We start from the raw sequence: 16,563 nt of genomic DNA on the forward strand, positions 1-16,563 counted from the left end.
CGCTATGCTGCCTGACCCGCAGAGTTACTCCAGCATTTTGTGTCTTTAATTGGTATACCAGTCTTTCCTTAATACGTCAAGCGTATCTCTTCCCTGAGTTGCTGGCTAAGGGTTTCCAAAAGTTTCATTTTTTTATATTGCATTTTCAGCATTTGGACCACTGCATAGGTGGGAAAAGTTTAGAAGGCTATGGACTAAACACAGGTCTAAAAGGTTATGGGCAAATGGGACTAGTTTGGATGGGGCATCTTGGTCGGCATGGATAAGTTGGGCCGAATGGCCTGTTTCCGTGCTGTATAACTCTGATTCAATCTGCAGTTGTTTTTTTAATGTGGATGCTGGTTTACACTGAAGATGCACACAAAATGCTGGAGTATCTCAACGGGACGGGCAGCATCTCTGTAGAAAAGGAATAGGTGACGTTTCGGGTCAGTTCTGACCTCTGGCGCAGTCTCTGTGGAGTTTGCACGTTCTCCCTGTGACTGAGGGTTTTCCACTGGTTTCCCCAGTTTCCTCCCACATCCCCTGACTCTCAGTGTGAAGAAGGGTCTCGACCCGAACCGTCACCTATTCCTTTTCTCAAGAGATCCTGCCTGACCCGCTGAGTTACCCCGACTTTTTTGTGTCCATCTGCAGTTATTTTGAATTTAAATTTATTTTTTAGGTGTGGACATTGATGCAGGGAATAATGTTCAAGGGATGAGTCTAACCAGTGGAGTTGGTACAAGATACAGGGTCAGTTATAGCCTTGAGGCATCAGTCAATAGTGCTTTATAATGCTTGGCAGCCATCTGAAACGGTTCAGGCACAAAAGCAGGACTGTTGCTTCACTAATGAGTGGCCGAAGACTCTAATACTCATGACTACGCTGGGCACAGAGGCTGAGTCCATAAATCAAGTGTTGAAGTCTGCAAAATACTAATTCTTCAAGGCCCAGTGGTAGCCATTACTGTTCACAAATCTACACACATGGATGCACCTGGCTGCTGCATACCACAGCTTTAAAATATGGATCCAAGTTGATAAAACATGGATCTAGTTTGATAGTAAGAAAGAACTGCAGATGCTGGTAAAATCAAAGGTAGACACAAAATGCTGGAGTAACTCAGCGGGTCAAGCAGCATCTCTGGGGAGAGGTCAAGTCAGTCAAGTCAATTTTATTTCTAGTTTAAATCTTTTTATTTGAATTTTGAATTTAACAGTAATTTGCATACATACAATGATAACAGACAGTGATAATCAGGACATAATTGTACAACAGTATGTAAACGACCCTCAAAACCCTTACCCTTACCCTTACCCACCCTCGCCACCCGGGAACAAACAACACTCACATACGCACACATCCACACAAATACGATTTAAAAAAAAAAAAATTTAATTAAAAATTTTTTTTTTTTTAAGTTTTTTTTTTAAAAAGAAAGAAAAAATTGTGGGGAGGGAGGGGGGGGGGGGGGAGGGGTTGAAGGGATAGCAGCTGCAATAAGACAGATCTGTGATAGAGGGCACTCAGTCCTCTTCCGAGTCCGGAAACAAGTTGAGAGAGTTAACAAGTTCCAGGAAAGGGTTCCATGTGTCTAGGAATGTCTTGGTAGAGCCTTTGAGAGAGAACCTAAGTTTTTCAAGCTTTAAGTTGTAGAGCACCTCCTTGATCCAGCGGGCGTGTGTCGGGGGACAGGTAAGTCTCCAGTTAAGCAAAATCAGTCTCCGGGCTAACAGGGTTGTAAAAGCCAGGACCCGCTTCAACGCAACAGAGAGGTTGGTGTTGGGGGGAATACCAAAAATAGCTGACAGTGGGTTTGGAGGAATAGTCAATTTTATTTCTATAGCACATTTAAAAACAACTCTCGTTGACCAAAGTGCTTTACTAGTGCAGGTACTAACTTGCTACAAGCAGTGGTACATAGATCAACAATACATACATAAATGCATACATACAGTGCTTCTTCAGAGGGCCTCAAGAAAGGCTTGAGAGTAGAATTAAGTTTTAAGTCTCGACTCAAAGGAGTCGATGGAGGGGGCAGTTCTGATGGGGAGAGGGATGCTGTTCCACAGTCTAGGTGCAACCGCAAAAGCACGGTCGCCCCTCAGCTTATGCCTAGACCGCGGGATGGTCAGTAACCCCATGTCGGCCGATCTGAGGGACCTGGAGGTGGTATGGTGGGTAAGCAGATTTTTGATGTAGGTGGGGGCAAGCCATTCAATCAGGGCTGATCTATCTTTCCCTCTCAACCCCATTCTCCTGCCTTCTCCCCGTAACCCCTGACACCCGCACTAATCAAGAATCTATCTCTGCCTTAAATATATCCATTGACATGGCCTCCACACACCCTTCTGTGGCAATGAATTCCACAGATTCATCACCCTCTGACTCTGATAAAAAGAAATAGCACCAGACATAGATGGAATTCTGCCATCAGAACTGAAAATATTAAAAATGAATAACAACATCCAAGATAAAAGTCGGTTATTGTAAGTTTGAAAATTCAATGATATTACACTCTGTTCTGATCTGATCTGATTATGACTAATGTCATTGCTGAAGAGTGTACTGTGAATGAGTTTTCAGTCAGTAATACATAACAATAATAGCTTTCCGTAATTTAACTTCTGTATAATCAGAATTATTTAATATGAATTCATACCGAACAATAAGGTTAATAATAATAATAATAAATTTTATTTATGGGCGCCTTTCAAGAGTCTCAAGGACACCTTACAAAAATTGAGCATGTAGAGGAAAAACATGTAAGGGGAATGAAATAAATAGTAGAGAGAGTTAGTGCTAGTGTTTATTACCACATGTACAGTGAAAAGCTATTGTACCTGTGATGTACACATGTACCGAGGTACAGTGAAAAGCTATTGTGGCGTGCCAACCAGTCAGTGGATAGACTATACATGATTACAATCGAGCCGTCCACAGTGTACAGATACATGGTAAAGGGAACAGCGTGAATAACATTTGCTTTAGATACAGGGATCACTGGTCGGCGCAGACTCGGTGGGCCGAAGGTCCTGTTTCGAAGCTGTATCTCTGAAGTCTAAGGACTCTGTAGTTGAATAATACTCCCACAGAGATGGTTAGAACACAACATCTGATTGAGAGATTAAAACGATGACCTAAATAGCAGACAGCAAAGCTCACAACAGCCGTACCAGCTCAGATTAGGTTACAGGTTGACGACCACTCCTTGGTTTTCCCATTTAACACAAATGCTGACACGAAATCTATAGAATTCCCTCCCTGGTTTGTGTCAATACCTGCAGTAGGTTTCAGTGCAACTGTGATCCACCTGTATTCCCCATATCTTTTAAGCAGCACAACTGTTTTCAGAGATGATGAATTTGATGGAGGCGTGCAGATAATGTTCTATGCATGAGGAGAGGGGCTCAGGGCTCGACGGGATTATAACCTTCAGATTAGTGCCATTTTATTTCCGTTTAACTTTGTTTTTCTTTTTGCTGGCAGTGGGAAATGCCAGCACCCTAGTGCTCTAGTTTTAAAGCTGAGGTCAGGTAGCTAGTGTCATCTCCAATGTTGTGGAGGTAGATGGTACGTTTGAAGGGTTTCTCGCGACTGCAGCCTTTGGGAGGATGTCCAATGTTGTTGCCTGTTTCTCACCTCGGGCAAGTGCTGCCCTTTGCAGGAGGTTGCTGGTTCAGTTGTGTTTGGACTTCTTGTAGTTTATTGTCACGTGTACCGAGGTACAGCGAAAAGCTTTTGTTGCATGCTAACCAGTCAACGGAAAGACAATACATGATTACAATCGACCCATTCATAGTGGACAGAGAAGGGAATCTCTGGAGGCTTTCAAGAGAGAGTTAGATGGAGCTCTTAAAGATAGCGGAGTCAGGGGATATGGGGAGAAGGCAGGAACGGGGTACTGATTGGGGATGATCAGCCATAATCACAGTGAATGGTGGTGCTGGCTCGTAGGGCCGAATGGCCTACTCCTGTACCTATTGTCTATTGTCTATTGTTTAGTGCAAGATAAAGTCCGATCAAAGATAGTCTGAGAGTCTCCAGTGAGGTAGATAGTAGATCGTAGACCGCTCTCTAGTTGTGGTTGAGTGGTTCAGTTGCCTGATTACAGCATGGAAATAGGCCCTTTGACCCAAACTGCCCACACCGACCAACATGTCCTATCTACCCGTGTCCCACCTGCCTGCGTTTGATCCATATCTCTCTAACCCTGTCCTATCCATGTACCTGTCTAAATAGTTGAAGTGATTGCAGAATAAGCAAACATGTAGAATCTGTTCTAAAAATGTTGTATTAAATGTTCCCTTGAAGTCAGATATTCGCATCTACCTGACCCGACTTCAAGAAAACATTTAAATCAACATTTGGACAGGTACATAAGAAAGGTTTAAAGGGATAAGGGCCAAATGTAGGCAAATGGGATTGACCTGGATGGGGCATCCTGGTCGGTATGGACAAGTTGGGCTGAAGGGCCTGTTTTCCTGTTGTATAACTCTACGGCTCTATAAGAGGGGCCACATTTGCCTAATTAATTTTGACAAGATCCCATATATATATGGAACCTTGAACATTATTTTTAAAATCCCAAGGGGGTTAAAGATGGAATATATCGCCATGGACCATTCATGATTCACTAAAGACACACAGAAAGTACTGGAGTAACTCAGTGGGTCAGGCAGCATCTCTGGAGAACATGGACAGGTGACGTTTTGGATTGTGACGTTTGTCAGACTGAAGGTCATTCAGCACATTGGGTCTATGCAAGCTCCCACAGGGCAGTCCAGTCCATCTGACTCCCGCCACTTATTCCCATCTGACCTAACATAAGGGCAGCTCAGTGATAGAGTTGCTGCCTTACAGCGCCAGAGACCTCGGTTCAATCCTGACAATGGCCGCTGTCTGTACAGAGTTTGTGCGTTCTCCCTGTGACCACGTGGGTTTTCTCCGGGTGCTCCGGTTTCCTCTCACACTCCAAAGACGTACAGGATTGTAGGTTCATTGGCGTTGGTAAAATTGTCCCTGGTGTGTAGTCTGGAGTTAACGCACGGGGTGATCGCTGGTTGGCATGGACTCGGCGGGCCAAAGGGCCTGTTTACACCCTGTATTTCTAAAGTTTACACTGTTTGCTAAGCTTTAAGCTGAGCTGAGAATATGTGTCCTCATTGGCACATAGAAATCCGTGGCTGTTTGCATTATCTCAATTTTCAAATACATTTTGCAACGCTTCATCTGTTTATGCAGACTTCCCTGTCCGGGAAGACTGAATTTAATTTTCATTAAGGTGTCCCTGGTAGCAGCTGGGCTGTGCACCAGAGGTTTTCACAGACTCGCTATTGTGTGTAACTAGTGTTAATTAGTGCAGGATAAACAGAAAAGCTACTTAGCACACCTGCAGAGAGCTGTAAGATTAGAATCAAGATGCTCTCTCTGTATTTCTGAATAACCTCAAGTAACATTCAATTAATTCTAGGCTGGCGCAGGAGGCCTGATCCACAAGTGTAGGAGGCAAATTACAAACTAAAAATGCAGATTTCGGGTTTTCTTCCAAAAAAAGCATAGAAACAGAAAATAGGTGCAGGAGTAGGCCGTTGGGCCCTTCGAGCCTGCACTGCCATTCAATATGATCATGGCTGATCATCCAACTCAGTATCCTGTACCTGCCTTCTCCCCATACCCCCTGATCCCTTTAGCCACAAGGGCCACATCTAACTCCCTCTTAAATATAGCCAATGAACTGTGGCCTCAACTACATTCTGTGGCAGAGAATTCCAGAGATTCACCTCTCTTCCAGAGATATGTCTCTCTCGGCCTAGATAGGATATTTCAGAAATTTGGATGTTTCAAAATGGCGCTGGAATGTGGCAGAACTCTACCTCAGTCCCAGATGAGGATTTGTGTGGGAAGGAACTGCAGATGCAGGTTTACACTGACGACAGACACAAAATGCTGGAGTAACTCAGCGGGACAGGCAGCATCTCTGGAGAGAAGGAAAGGGTGACGTTTCCGGTCGAGTCCTGCTGAGTTACTCCAACATTTTGTGTCTAACTTCAGGTTTGTAGGTTATTTGCCATCAGTATAGATTGGAAATTGTCCCTAGTGCGCAGGTTAGTGCTAATGGCTGTGGGGATGGGGGTCGCTGGTCAGCACGGACTCAGGGGGCCGAAGGGCCTGTTTCCGTGCTGTATCGCTAAAAGAAACTAAACTAAACCAGCATTTGGGGCTAAAAATGCCGCCCACCCAGGCATGCATCATGTTGTTAAACTCACTCACCTCTTCCATTAGTTAATTCAATGGTTTATTTATCGTCACATGTACAGAGATGAGGTGAAATGCTTGTTCTGCATGTTATCCATCAAATCATTCCATACATGAGTACAATAGATCTTTTACCGGAAGAGCACGCAGAGAGTCGTCACGTTCCGGTGGCGTTTGGTCATTTCCAAATCGCTGCAGTATCTGATCTTGGTCTCAGGGAGACTTGGAATCCATGCATATCTCACTTTAAGGCAAGGTGGTGGCACTGGATGGATGGTGTAAGGGTCGGCTTGGCCCAGCGCGATGCCGTCAGCACCTTCCGTGCAGCTGCCGCAGGCTGCGCTCGATCCGCTCGCTCTCCCGGCTGCTGTATGGCCTCCAGTGGCCGCCTCCACCAACACCACCACCCACGACCACCGCAAAGCGCGTGCCAAGGTGGATAAGTCCTCAACGGATCGTTAGGGCTTTTCCGAGGTTACGGGAGGGGAGTTGGCGGACAGTTCATAGCCACTAACGTTCTCCTTCACCTTTCACCTTTCACCTTCCACAGCCGCCATCTTGGCTTCACAGATCAGGCTTGAACTCAGGCCCCTGGAGCTGTTGGGCTCACTATTGGTGCTGTTGGTAGTGGCAGTTTGTCTATCTGGGCATGGGCTTGATTTCTGCTTTCTCTCTGTGCAGACGGTGAACTTTTGCCACCTCAAAGAAGCTCTGGAAGTGGACTGGAGCAACGAGAAAGATTCCTCCTTGAAACGAACCCCCAGCGATTATTTCCTCCTTCAAGGTAAAGGAACAGCTTACGCAGAGTGTAACTGGGCAGAGGGTCTCAATTAATCTTCAATGCTTTTCAGTTCAGTTTAGTTTACTGTCACGTGTTTCGAGGACCAGTGAAAAGCCTAACTTGTAATTATTGAGATAGATGCAAACACTACTAGTTCTCCCCTGATTCGAGCTCGTGTAATGTACATAGCGGGTACGTAGGAGTTCGTGGGTGTCACGTAGCGGCTCGTACGAGTAAAAAATAACAGTTATTTTCATCACGAGTATTTTTTTTATTCGTGGACATTTTTCACAGTGTTGAAAAAAAGTCACGTGTTTACCGGATTTCCCGAGCACCTACCGTTACTCGTACGAGCCGCTACGTACATTACACGAGCTCGAATCAGGGGTGAACTCGGGAGAACTCGTGAATTGCCTCGTACAGTGGGACAGGCTCTTAAGTACCAGGTTTGCGTGCGGTCAGAATAAACAGCATTAGCATGAATGAATGAAATGCTTCATTTATTTTAAGATGTAATTGTTTTTTTTCCCCTTCGAACTGGTTGGTGGGCCGATGGCCACACTCTGCATTCAGCTTATGTGGTCCTATCTGCATCTATCTTTGCTTTTCCTCACGCCTTCTACCCAAGTGTTTGCATGGAAAGCAATTAATTTCCGCAATATTCTGTTCCAAACGCCTCGGCTTATTTTCAATCCTGGCTCCACAGAATTCATTCTAAATGACTGAAGCCCAGTTTCCTGCTGCAGCCTTCAGCTTCCCATTGTCCGTGCCGTTTGGTTATTCCGTTGGACAGAGGCTGCGGACTGCGCACCCGCCACCCCACCTGTTTCAGTTCAACCCCACTGCTTCCCTCCGCACAATGCCTCCAAAACAACTTCCCAATCAGTCCGACCAAAACACCACCTGTATAATCGAGAATAAAGAATTGCTGAGGTTTCACGAAAACAGCATTTCGCAAGTCCTTGGGCTTATTTTTTTATTTTGGTCGAGTTTACACAGCTGCCTTCCTTGCTGTGATATTTCGCACGATGATTGGTGAACATCGCACTTTCTCTGGGCGTGTGCCTTAATGACTTCCACTGTGATGGCCAAGGGCCAAGTTGCTTGCTCCATTGTGGATTGCCCTGTAGCTGATTGAAAATATATCTTCATGGCGGGGCAACGGTTGAGTTGCTGCTTCACAGCGGCAGATACCCAAGTTCGATCCTGACCACGGGTGCTTATCTGCACAGTCTGTACATTTTCCACCGTGCCGCCCACCAAGAGGTAGCAGAGTGTTGGGAAAACGCACTGCTCTGAAGCGAAGGGCCAAACTGAACAATGTCACTTAATAAACAAGTAACCCTGAGCCTTTGTCGAGCAAATATAATCTGATTCAATCCGTAAGTGGTTTAAAGATATCGTGTTTTGATCTTGGGCATTGTGTAGGCCACCAGAGCACAAAGGGTTTTGTGTCGTCCATGGGGGACTCTAGTGTTCTCCAAGTCGTCTTATTGCCAGCGCCCGGCAGGATAAAGGGACGTGACAATGCCCCGGCCCCATCGAGCTGCCACTGGAGTTCTTGCCCAGACATGTGAGGCAGAGAAGCAGCGAGGAGCGAGGGCAAGGGGAGCAGTACAAAAGACCAGATGGACTGACTATTGAAAGACTCTGTGTATCATGATATGGACTGAAGCAAAGCTAATGGCCCTGAGCCAAGGGCATGTAGACAAAACTTGTATACTGAACACTTGCTGAGCAGAAAGTCGAAGCACATGTGTGGAAGCTTCCAATTTCGAAAGCTACCATCCGTGTGCTTTGATTTTCTGCTCAGCAAGTGTTCAGTATACAAGTTTTGTAACAGCATCAATACTGATTGTTGCATTTTTGCGGCTGTAATTTGAGAACATTGTTATTGTCATTTTATTTTATTTTTGGTATATCAACCTCCCTTTTATGGAATTGATCCAGAAAAGATCAACAGGTTGTTTAGAGATGATTACTGGACTGGACCGAGTCCTCTGAGCAGGTACAGATCCTACTGATTAATTGTTATCCTGTGACAATAGACAATAGGTGCAGGAGTAGGCCCTTCGAGCCAGCACCGCCATTCAATGTGATCATGGCTGATCATCCCCAATCAATACCCCGTTCCTGCCTTCTCCCCATATCCCCTGGCTCCGCTATCTTTAAGAGACCTCTGGAAACTCCATGTCATGAGGTGACAGGAACAAGCTTTGTTTCGGCACCAATTATCATTCATAGGTTCCAGGAGCAGGAAAAGGCCATTCGATACGATACGATAGAACTTTATTCATCCCAGGAGGGGAATTGATCTGCCAACAGTCATAAAAACATAGATGTGGCCCTTGTGGCTAAAGGGATCAGGGGGTATGGAGAGAAGGCAGGTACAGGATACTGAGTTGGATGATCATCCATGATCATATTGAATGGCGGTGCAGGCTCGAAGGGCCGACTGGCCTACTCCTGCACCTATTTTTCTACGTTTCTATGTTTCCGCTCTGTATCCCTAAGCTGAAAACAAAACTAAACTCCAAAGGTTTATAGGCTAATTGGCCTGGTTAAATTGTCCCTAATGTTAGTCATGTTGTCCCTAATGTTAGTCCGCGGGGATCATTGGTCGGCGTAGACTCAGTGGGCCGAAGGGCCTGTTTCCACGCTGTATCTCTAAACTAAACTGAGCTAAATCTGTAAGGGAGATGATTTGAGGCATTGATGGTAGCAATACAGACACTGGCATTAACTGTATTAATAATGATGAAGCAGTAACACTGGTGTTTGCATGATGTCCTGTGGAAAAAGCAGTGGGTGTTGCAGCTAACAGCTTCAAGGTTTGAGGTACACAGCTGTCAAGCTGCCTACAGGAAACCAGTGTGTAGGAAGGAACTGCAGAAGCTGGTTTACACCGAAGATAGAAACAAAATGCTGGAGTAACTTAGCAGGACAGGCAGCATCTCTGGAGAGAAGGCACGGGTGGCGTTTCGGGTCAGTCTGAAGAAGGGTCTAGATCGGAAACGTCACCCATTCCTACTATCCCGAGATGCTGAGTTACTGTCTTGCTGACTTACTCCGGCATTCTGTGTCTATTGCAGGAAGCCAGCCTGGGTTAGGTGATGTATCGTTTGGAAGCTGAGTGGAGGAGCAAGATTGTGATTGACATCTAAACACAGCTCTGTGGCACTTCTCGTTGTTCCATGATGTCGCTGTTTAACCCCCTGTGTACCTTGCAGCAAAAGCAAAGTGTAGAAGTTTAGTTTTGAGATACAGCACGGAAACAGGCCCACCGAGTCGACACTGACCAGCGATCCCTGCACATTAACACTACCCGACACGCACTAGTGACAATTTTATGGTTATGCCAAGCCAATGAACCTACAAACCTGTACGTCTTTGGAGTGTGGGAGGGAACTGACGATCTCTGAGGGGAAAAACCCACGCAGATCACGGGAGAACTCCATACAGACAAGCACCCATTGTCATGATCAAACCCGGGTCGCTGGTGCTGTAAGGTAGTAACTCTAACGCTGTGCCTACATGCTGCCCATTTGGGCAGATACTTGGATGGGGAAGGGGTAGAAGGGATATGGGCCGAGTGGGAGCAAATAAGGTTAATATAGACGGGCATCACGGTCAGCGTGGACAAGGAGATCTCTGCTGCACTTTTATTCTATAAAATGTGTTTGCTCACATAGAAGACAATGTGTGATATCCTTCCTAAGCTGGTGAATCCACTGACAAGGAGGGGAAATGACAGGGACATCTGTAGTAGTTGGCATAATGTGCAGGAACGAACTGCAGATGCCTGCTTAATCCGAAGATACTCACAAAATGCTGGAGTAACTCAGCGGGTCGGGCAGCTTCTCTGGAGAAAAGGTAGCGTTTCGGGTCGAGACCCTTCTTCAGACTGAGAGTCAGGGGAAAGGGAAACAGGAGATATAGACGGTGATATGGTGGGCCTGATCTCAGACAACGATGAGAAGGCCTACCGGGAGGAGGTGGCTGATCTAGCACTCTGGTGCCAGGATAACAGCCTCCTCTTGAACATCAAAAAAACGAAGGAGCTGATCATGGACTTTAGGAGGGCACATCATCCGAGGACGTACACTCCATTGAGGATAAATGGGGATCCTGTGGATAGGGTGAACTGTTTTAGATATCTGGGAGTCCACATCTCCGAGGATATGACATGGGCATCACACGCCTCAGCACTCGTGAGTAAGGCAAGGCAGCGCCTTTACCACCTCAGGCAATTGAGGAAATTCAGAGTGTCTCCGAGGATCCTCCAGTGCTTCTACGCAGCGGCGGAGGAAAGCATCTTGTCCGGGAACATTACCATCTGGTTTGGGAATTGCTCTGCCAAGGACAAGAAGGCTCTGCAGAGAGTAGTGCGTTCGGCCAAACGCACTATGGAAACTTCACTTGCCCCCCTGCAGGAACTATACATCAGGAGGTGCAACTCCAGAGCCAACAATATCATGAGAAACCCCTTCCAGCCCTGCAACGGACTGTTCCAGCTGCTACGGTCAGGCAAACGCCTCCGTTGCCATGCGGTGAGAACGGAGAGGTTGAGAAGGAGTTTCTTCCCAGAGGCCATTCGGACTGTAAACTCCTATCTCACCAGGGACTAACTCTACTGAACGTTTTTCCTTCCATTATTTATTATGTAAAAGAATATGTGTGTTATGATTGTGTTTATAGTTTGTTTGGTTGTTTGTCTTTTGCACCAGAGTCCGCGAGCATTGCCACTTTCATTTCACTGCACATCTCGTATGTGTATGTGACAAATAAACGTGACTTGACTTGACTTGACTTGATTAGGGAGATATAACACAAACGAATGAAAGATGTGCAGACAAGCAAAGATGATCAAGGAAACAGGCCGTTGTTAGCTGTGGGCTGGGTGAAAACGAGTTACAGACAATGAGACTCAACAAGGCAACTTGGAAACTGGAACAACAACTTGGGTGGGGCAGGTACTGTAAGAACATTTAAAAGACACTAGGTCAGGTACATGGATAGGGACGGTTTAGAGGGATAGGAACCAAATGCTGGCAAGTGGGACCAGTGCAGCAAGGAACTGCAGATGCTGGTTTAAACCGAAGATAGACAAAATGCTGGAGTAACTCAGCGGGTCAGGCAGCATCCCTGGAGAGAAGGAATGGGTGGTGTTTCGGGTGGAGACCCTTCTTTAGACTAGCTACTCCTTCTCTCATTCCATCTCTCCAGAGATGCTGCCTGTCCCGCTAAGTTACTCCAGCATTTTGTGTCTTATCTTTGAGGCTAGTGTAGATGGGGCATCTTAGCCGGCATGGGCACACTGGGCCAAAGAGCTTGTGTTTGTCCTGTATAACACTATGACTCTTGTACTCAGATCCATGCAATAAAATACATTTGCCTTCATAATTCCTTGCAGCACCTGCATGTTGACTTTCAGTAACCTATGTACAAGGACACCTAGATCCTTTAAAGCATCAACATTACCCATTCTCCTATCATTAACAAAAATACTGTACTTTTCCATTTAGTGCCCCAAGCTGATAACTTCATATCATGTTCCATCTTGCCCACTCGCACAGCTTGTTTATGTCCTCTTGAAACCTCTGAACATCCCCCCCTCCCCTCCCACCATCCCCCAGTCAAAATTCCACATAGTGTGTTTTTTTAATCAACACCAAACTTGGAAATGTGACATTTGGTCTTCTTTGATATAACTGGGCCCCCAGCGCTAATCTCTGCAGTCCCCCACTAATCGTAATCTCCCAACCTAAGAACGATCTGTTTATTCCCAATCTATGTTTAGTGCAATATCCAGTTGTTCGTCCATAGACACAAAGTGCTGGAGTAACTCAGCGGATGGCAGCATCTCTGGAGAAAAGGAATAGGTGCCTTTTCGTGGCTGGAACCCAGAAATTGCTACGTCTGAAAAATGGTCCCGACCCGAAACGTAACGATGCTGCCTGACCCGCTGAGTTACTCCAGCATTTAGTGTCTATCTTCAGTATAAATCAGCATCTGCAGTTCCTTCCGACACATTTCATCTCAGCAATACAACACCAGCTCAACAGGGTTTGAGAATGTATAGGAAGGAATTGCAGATGCTGATTTAAACCAAAGATAAACACAAAATGCTGGAGTAACTCAGCGGGACAGGCAGCATCTCTAGAGAAAAGGAATAGGTGACGTTTCGGGTCTGAAGAAGAGACTCGACCCGAAACATAGCCTATTCCTTTTCTCCAGAGATGCTGTTTGACCCACTGAGTTACTCCAGCATTCTGTGTCTATCTTTGAGAATCAGTAGCTGTAAATGCCTAGGAGAAGTCAGCTGGTGAAGTAGATCTTTGCATCCTCAACGGCTGTGAAGGTCATTATCAGCTGCAGCACAGTGTGTCGTCTAATCGTCCTGCATTTCCTTGCAACCCTGCCAAGACGCTGTTGTCTTGAGATGGTGCTTGAGATAGCCATCTGGTGTACATCGCACAAACTCAAGCGTTGACATCTTTCGTTAATCTGTGTTCCTGTTCACAGGTACTTTGTGTTCACAAATTATCGACACATGCTGTTTTCCTCCTTAGATGCTGCTTGACCCACTGAGTTCTTCCAGCAGTTTTTTTAATCCAGATTCCAGAATCTGCAGTCTCTTCTCCATCATCTCCTCACGTTCCCCAGGAATTTCTATGTGCCTCTGACTCCCTGATCTGACGAAATTCTAATTAGTCTAGTTGAGTTTGGAGACACAGCATGAAAACAGACCCCTCCAGCCCCACAAGAGTCCACGCCAACGATCGATCACCCATTCACACTAGTTCTATGTTATCCTAGTTCTGCATCCTACATACAGGGAACTATTTGGTTAGTGCGGGCCTCAGGGGTCATGGGGAGAAGGCAGGGGAACGGGGTTAAGTGGGAAAGATAGATCAGCCGTGATTGAATGGCGGTATAGACCTGATGGGCCGAATGGCCTAATTCTGCTCCCATCACTTATGAATTTACAGAAGCCAATTACCCTACAAACCTGCACGTTCACTAATAATAATAATAATGCATTTTATTTATGGGCGCCTTTCAGAACACTCAAGGACACCTTTCAGTCAAAAACAAGCAAATCACAAATATATAAATACAGCAATAATACATAATTCGGAGAGAGAGCAGCAGCTGTTAGTCATGCCAGCGTTCATTCTCACTTCCGGCAGCTATTTTTCCATCTTCCATAAAATAACAGAACACACAATGAAGCAGTTTAACATCCACCACAGTGAGTCTACCAGGCACCTCCTCACTGTGGTGGAAGGCAAACGTCTTAAAGTCTTTATCTCTTCCTTCCTTGGTCTCCCGCTGCGTTGAGGCGATCCAGGCTTTCGATGTTGGGGGCCTCCCGCCGGGTGATGAGAAGTCCCGCGGCCGAATCCGAGCTCCGCGAACGGGCCGGTTCAAGCTCTGCAGCCCGGGGCGGACACTAGTCCTGTTATCCCACTTTTGCAACTACAAAATAGAAGCAATTTTCAGGGCTGTCATCTTTAACCACGTGTAGTCATGGCCATGGAATGGTACAGCACGGAAACAGGCCATTCAGCCCACCTTGTCCATGCTGCCCAGTCCCATTTGTCTTCATTTGACCGCAGCCCTCTAAACGTTCCCTCTCCATAGTCGGAAAGCTTTCCTGCCACGCATTATGCCAAATTACCAAGAACACACTGTACCAAGGCAGTCATGCTGTTTGATACTTGACTTTCTCAGCTTGTTTTGATTACATTTTATCTCCTGAGCCATTTTTTTAAAAAAACAGAAGGCACAAGAAAACTGCTGATGCTGGAATCTTGAGCAAAAAAACAAAGTGCTGGAGTAACTCAGTGGATTAGCAGCATCTCTGGAGGACAAGGATAGGCGACGTTTTGGGTGGGGTACTTTACTTGTTTAGAGATACAGCATGGAAACAGGCCTTTCGGCCTGCCGAGTCTGCGCAGACCATATGGTATCCCAGTTTTGCATCCGACGCACTAGGAACAATTTACATGGGCCAATTAACCTACAAATCTGCACGTCTTTGGAGTACCCCGAACATCCAGAGGAAACTCACACAGTCACCCCGGAGAACGTACAAACTCCGCATGGACAGTATCCGTTGCCAGGATCGAACCCGGGTCTCTGGCGCTGCGCCACCGTGCCGCCATTCTTCAGACTCAAGTTGGGTTCCCTAGCTCTATCTAACTCTCTGAACCCTGAAGAAGGGTTTCGGCCCGAAACGTTGCCTATTTCCTTCGCTCCATAGATGCTGCTGCACCCGCTGAGTTTCTCCAGCATTTTTGTGTACCTACGATTTTCCAGCATCTGCAGTTCCTTCTTAAACACAAGGTACTTACCGTAGGTACACAAAAATGCTGGAGAAACGCAGCAGGTGCAGCAGCATCTATGGAGCGAAGGAATTAGGCAACGTTTTTCGGGCCAAAACCCTTCTTCAGACTTACCGTAGTCTTTTCTGGGAACAGCAGTCTGCTGCAACAGGTGGAGTAACACAAGTGTCCTGACCCGAAACGTTGCCTCTCCCTGATCCCCCACAGATGCTGCCTGACCCGCTGAGTTATTCCAGAAGTTTGTGTTCACACGATTCTAGCATCTGCCGCTCTTTGTGCATCTACTGAACCAAAATAGTGCTTATCGGAGCATTTGAGTGCAAGGCTAATTTTTAATAGTGATGGATTAGGCATATTAATTTAATTATCCTATTTATTGCATTCATAGCAGACTTTCCTAATTTGCATCACTTTCCATTTGTACAGACCAAGCATTGTTTCAAGCAATTACTTGGATCGTTATCTAAATTTGCAGAAAGCGTGTGATCACAAATAAGATTTATTATTCATTGACGTATCGTCCACTATCTGACTTGGTTGCAAAGCAGGTCATGACTGATCCTGAGCTGCAGAGGATTTTGGAAATTACAACACCTCCTTCCTTTCATTAAGTTTAGAGGGATGAGGGGGGGATCTTATAGAAACTTATAAAAGAAATGGACAAGCAAGATGCAGGAAAAATGTTCCCAATGTGGGGCGAGTCCAGAACCAGGGGCCACAGTCTTAGAATAAAGGGGAGGCCATTTAAGACTGAGGTGAGAAAAAAAGTTTTTCACCCAGAGAGTTGTGAATTTATGGAAGGTACACAAAATTGCTGGAGGAACTCAGCGGGTGCAACAGCATCTATGGAGCGAAGGAAATAGGCGACGTTTCGGGCCGAAACCCTTCTTCAGAACTCCCTGCCACAGAGGGTAGTGGAGGCCAAATCACTGGATGGATTTAAGAGAGAGTTAGATAGATCTCTAGGGGCTAGTGGAGTCAAGGGATATGGGGAGAAGGGTTATTGATAGGGGACGATCAGCCATGATCACAATGAATGGCGGTGCTGGCTCAAAGGGCCGAATGGCCTCCTCCCTGCACCTATTTTCTTTCTAAGAAATGTAGAACGATTTGTATCTTTCCTCTGCGCTGCACCTTCCCCAGTCTAATAGAAAAGAAAAGGTCTTTCCCCGAAAAAACTACGATAAGTA

At 46.0% G+C, this 16,563-nt stretch overlaps 1 protein-coding gene and 1 long non-coding RNA gene across 5 annotated transcripts in view; one reads left to right on the forward strand and one right to left on the reverse strand.

Moving 5' to 3' along the window:
* sae1 (SUMO1 activating enzyme subunit 1) overlaps window positions 1-16,563 on the forward strand; it is a 70,113-nt gene that overhangs the window by 31,302 nt on the left and 22,248 nt on the right. For 3 of the 4 annotated variants that reach the window (XR_004410356.1, XM_033014586.1, XM_033014588.1), the window contains exon 6: window positions 6,923-7,025. Coding sequence is in view for 3 of the 4 variants with exons in the window: in XM_033014586.1 (XP_032870477.1) it covers window positions 6,923-7,025 (103 nt within the window). In the remaining variant the exon portion in view is untranslated. Of the gene's footprint in view, window positions 1-6,922; window positions 7,026-8,450; window positions 8,615-16,563 lie in introns of those variants that run through there. The other variant, XM_033014589.1, reaches the window with a different exon arrangement.
* On the reverse strand, window positions 4,450-14,257 carry LOC116967921. Its single transcript, XR_004410357.1, has 3 exons — window positions 14,248-14,257; window positions 13,574-13,578; window positions 4,450-4,488 (listed from the first exon to the last, which is right to left on the reverse strand). It is a non-coding gene; the product is annotated as an uncharacterized LOC116967921 (long non-coding RNA).

This window comes from Amblyraja radiata, chromosome 41 (assembly GCF_010909765.2).
Source record: "Amblyraja radiata isolate CabotCenter1 chromosome 41, sAmbRad1.1.pri, whole genome shotgun sequence".
NCBI lineage: Eukaryota > Metazoa > Chordata > Chondrichthyes > Rajiformes > Rajidae > Amblyraja > Amblyraja radiata.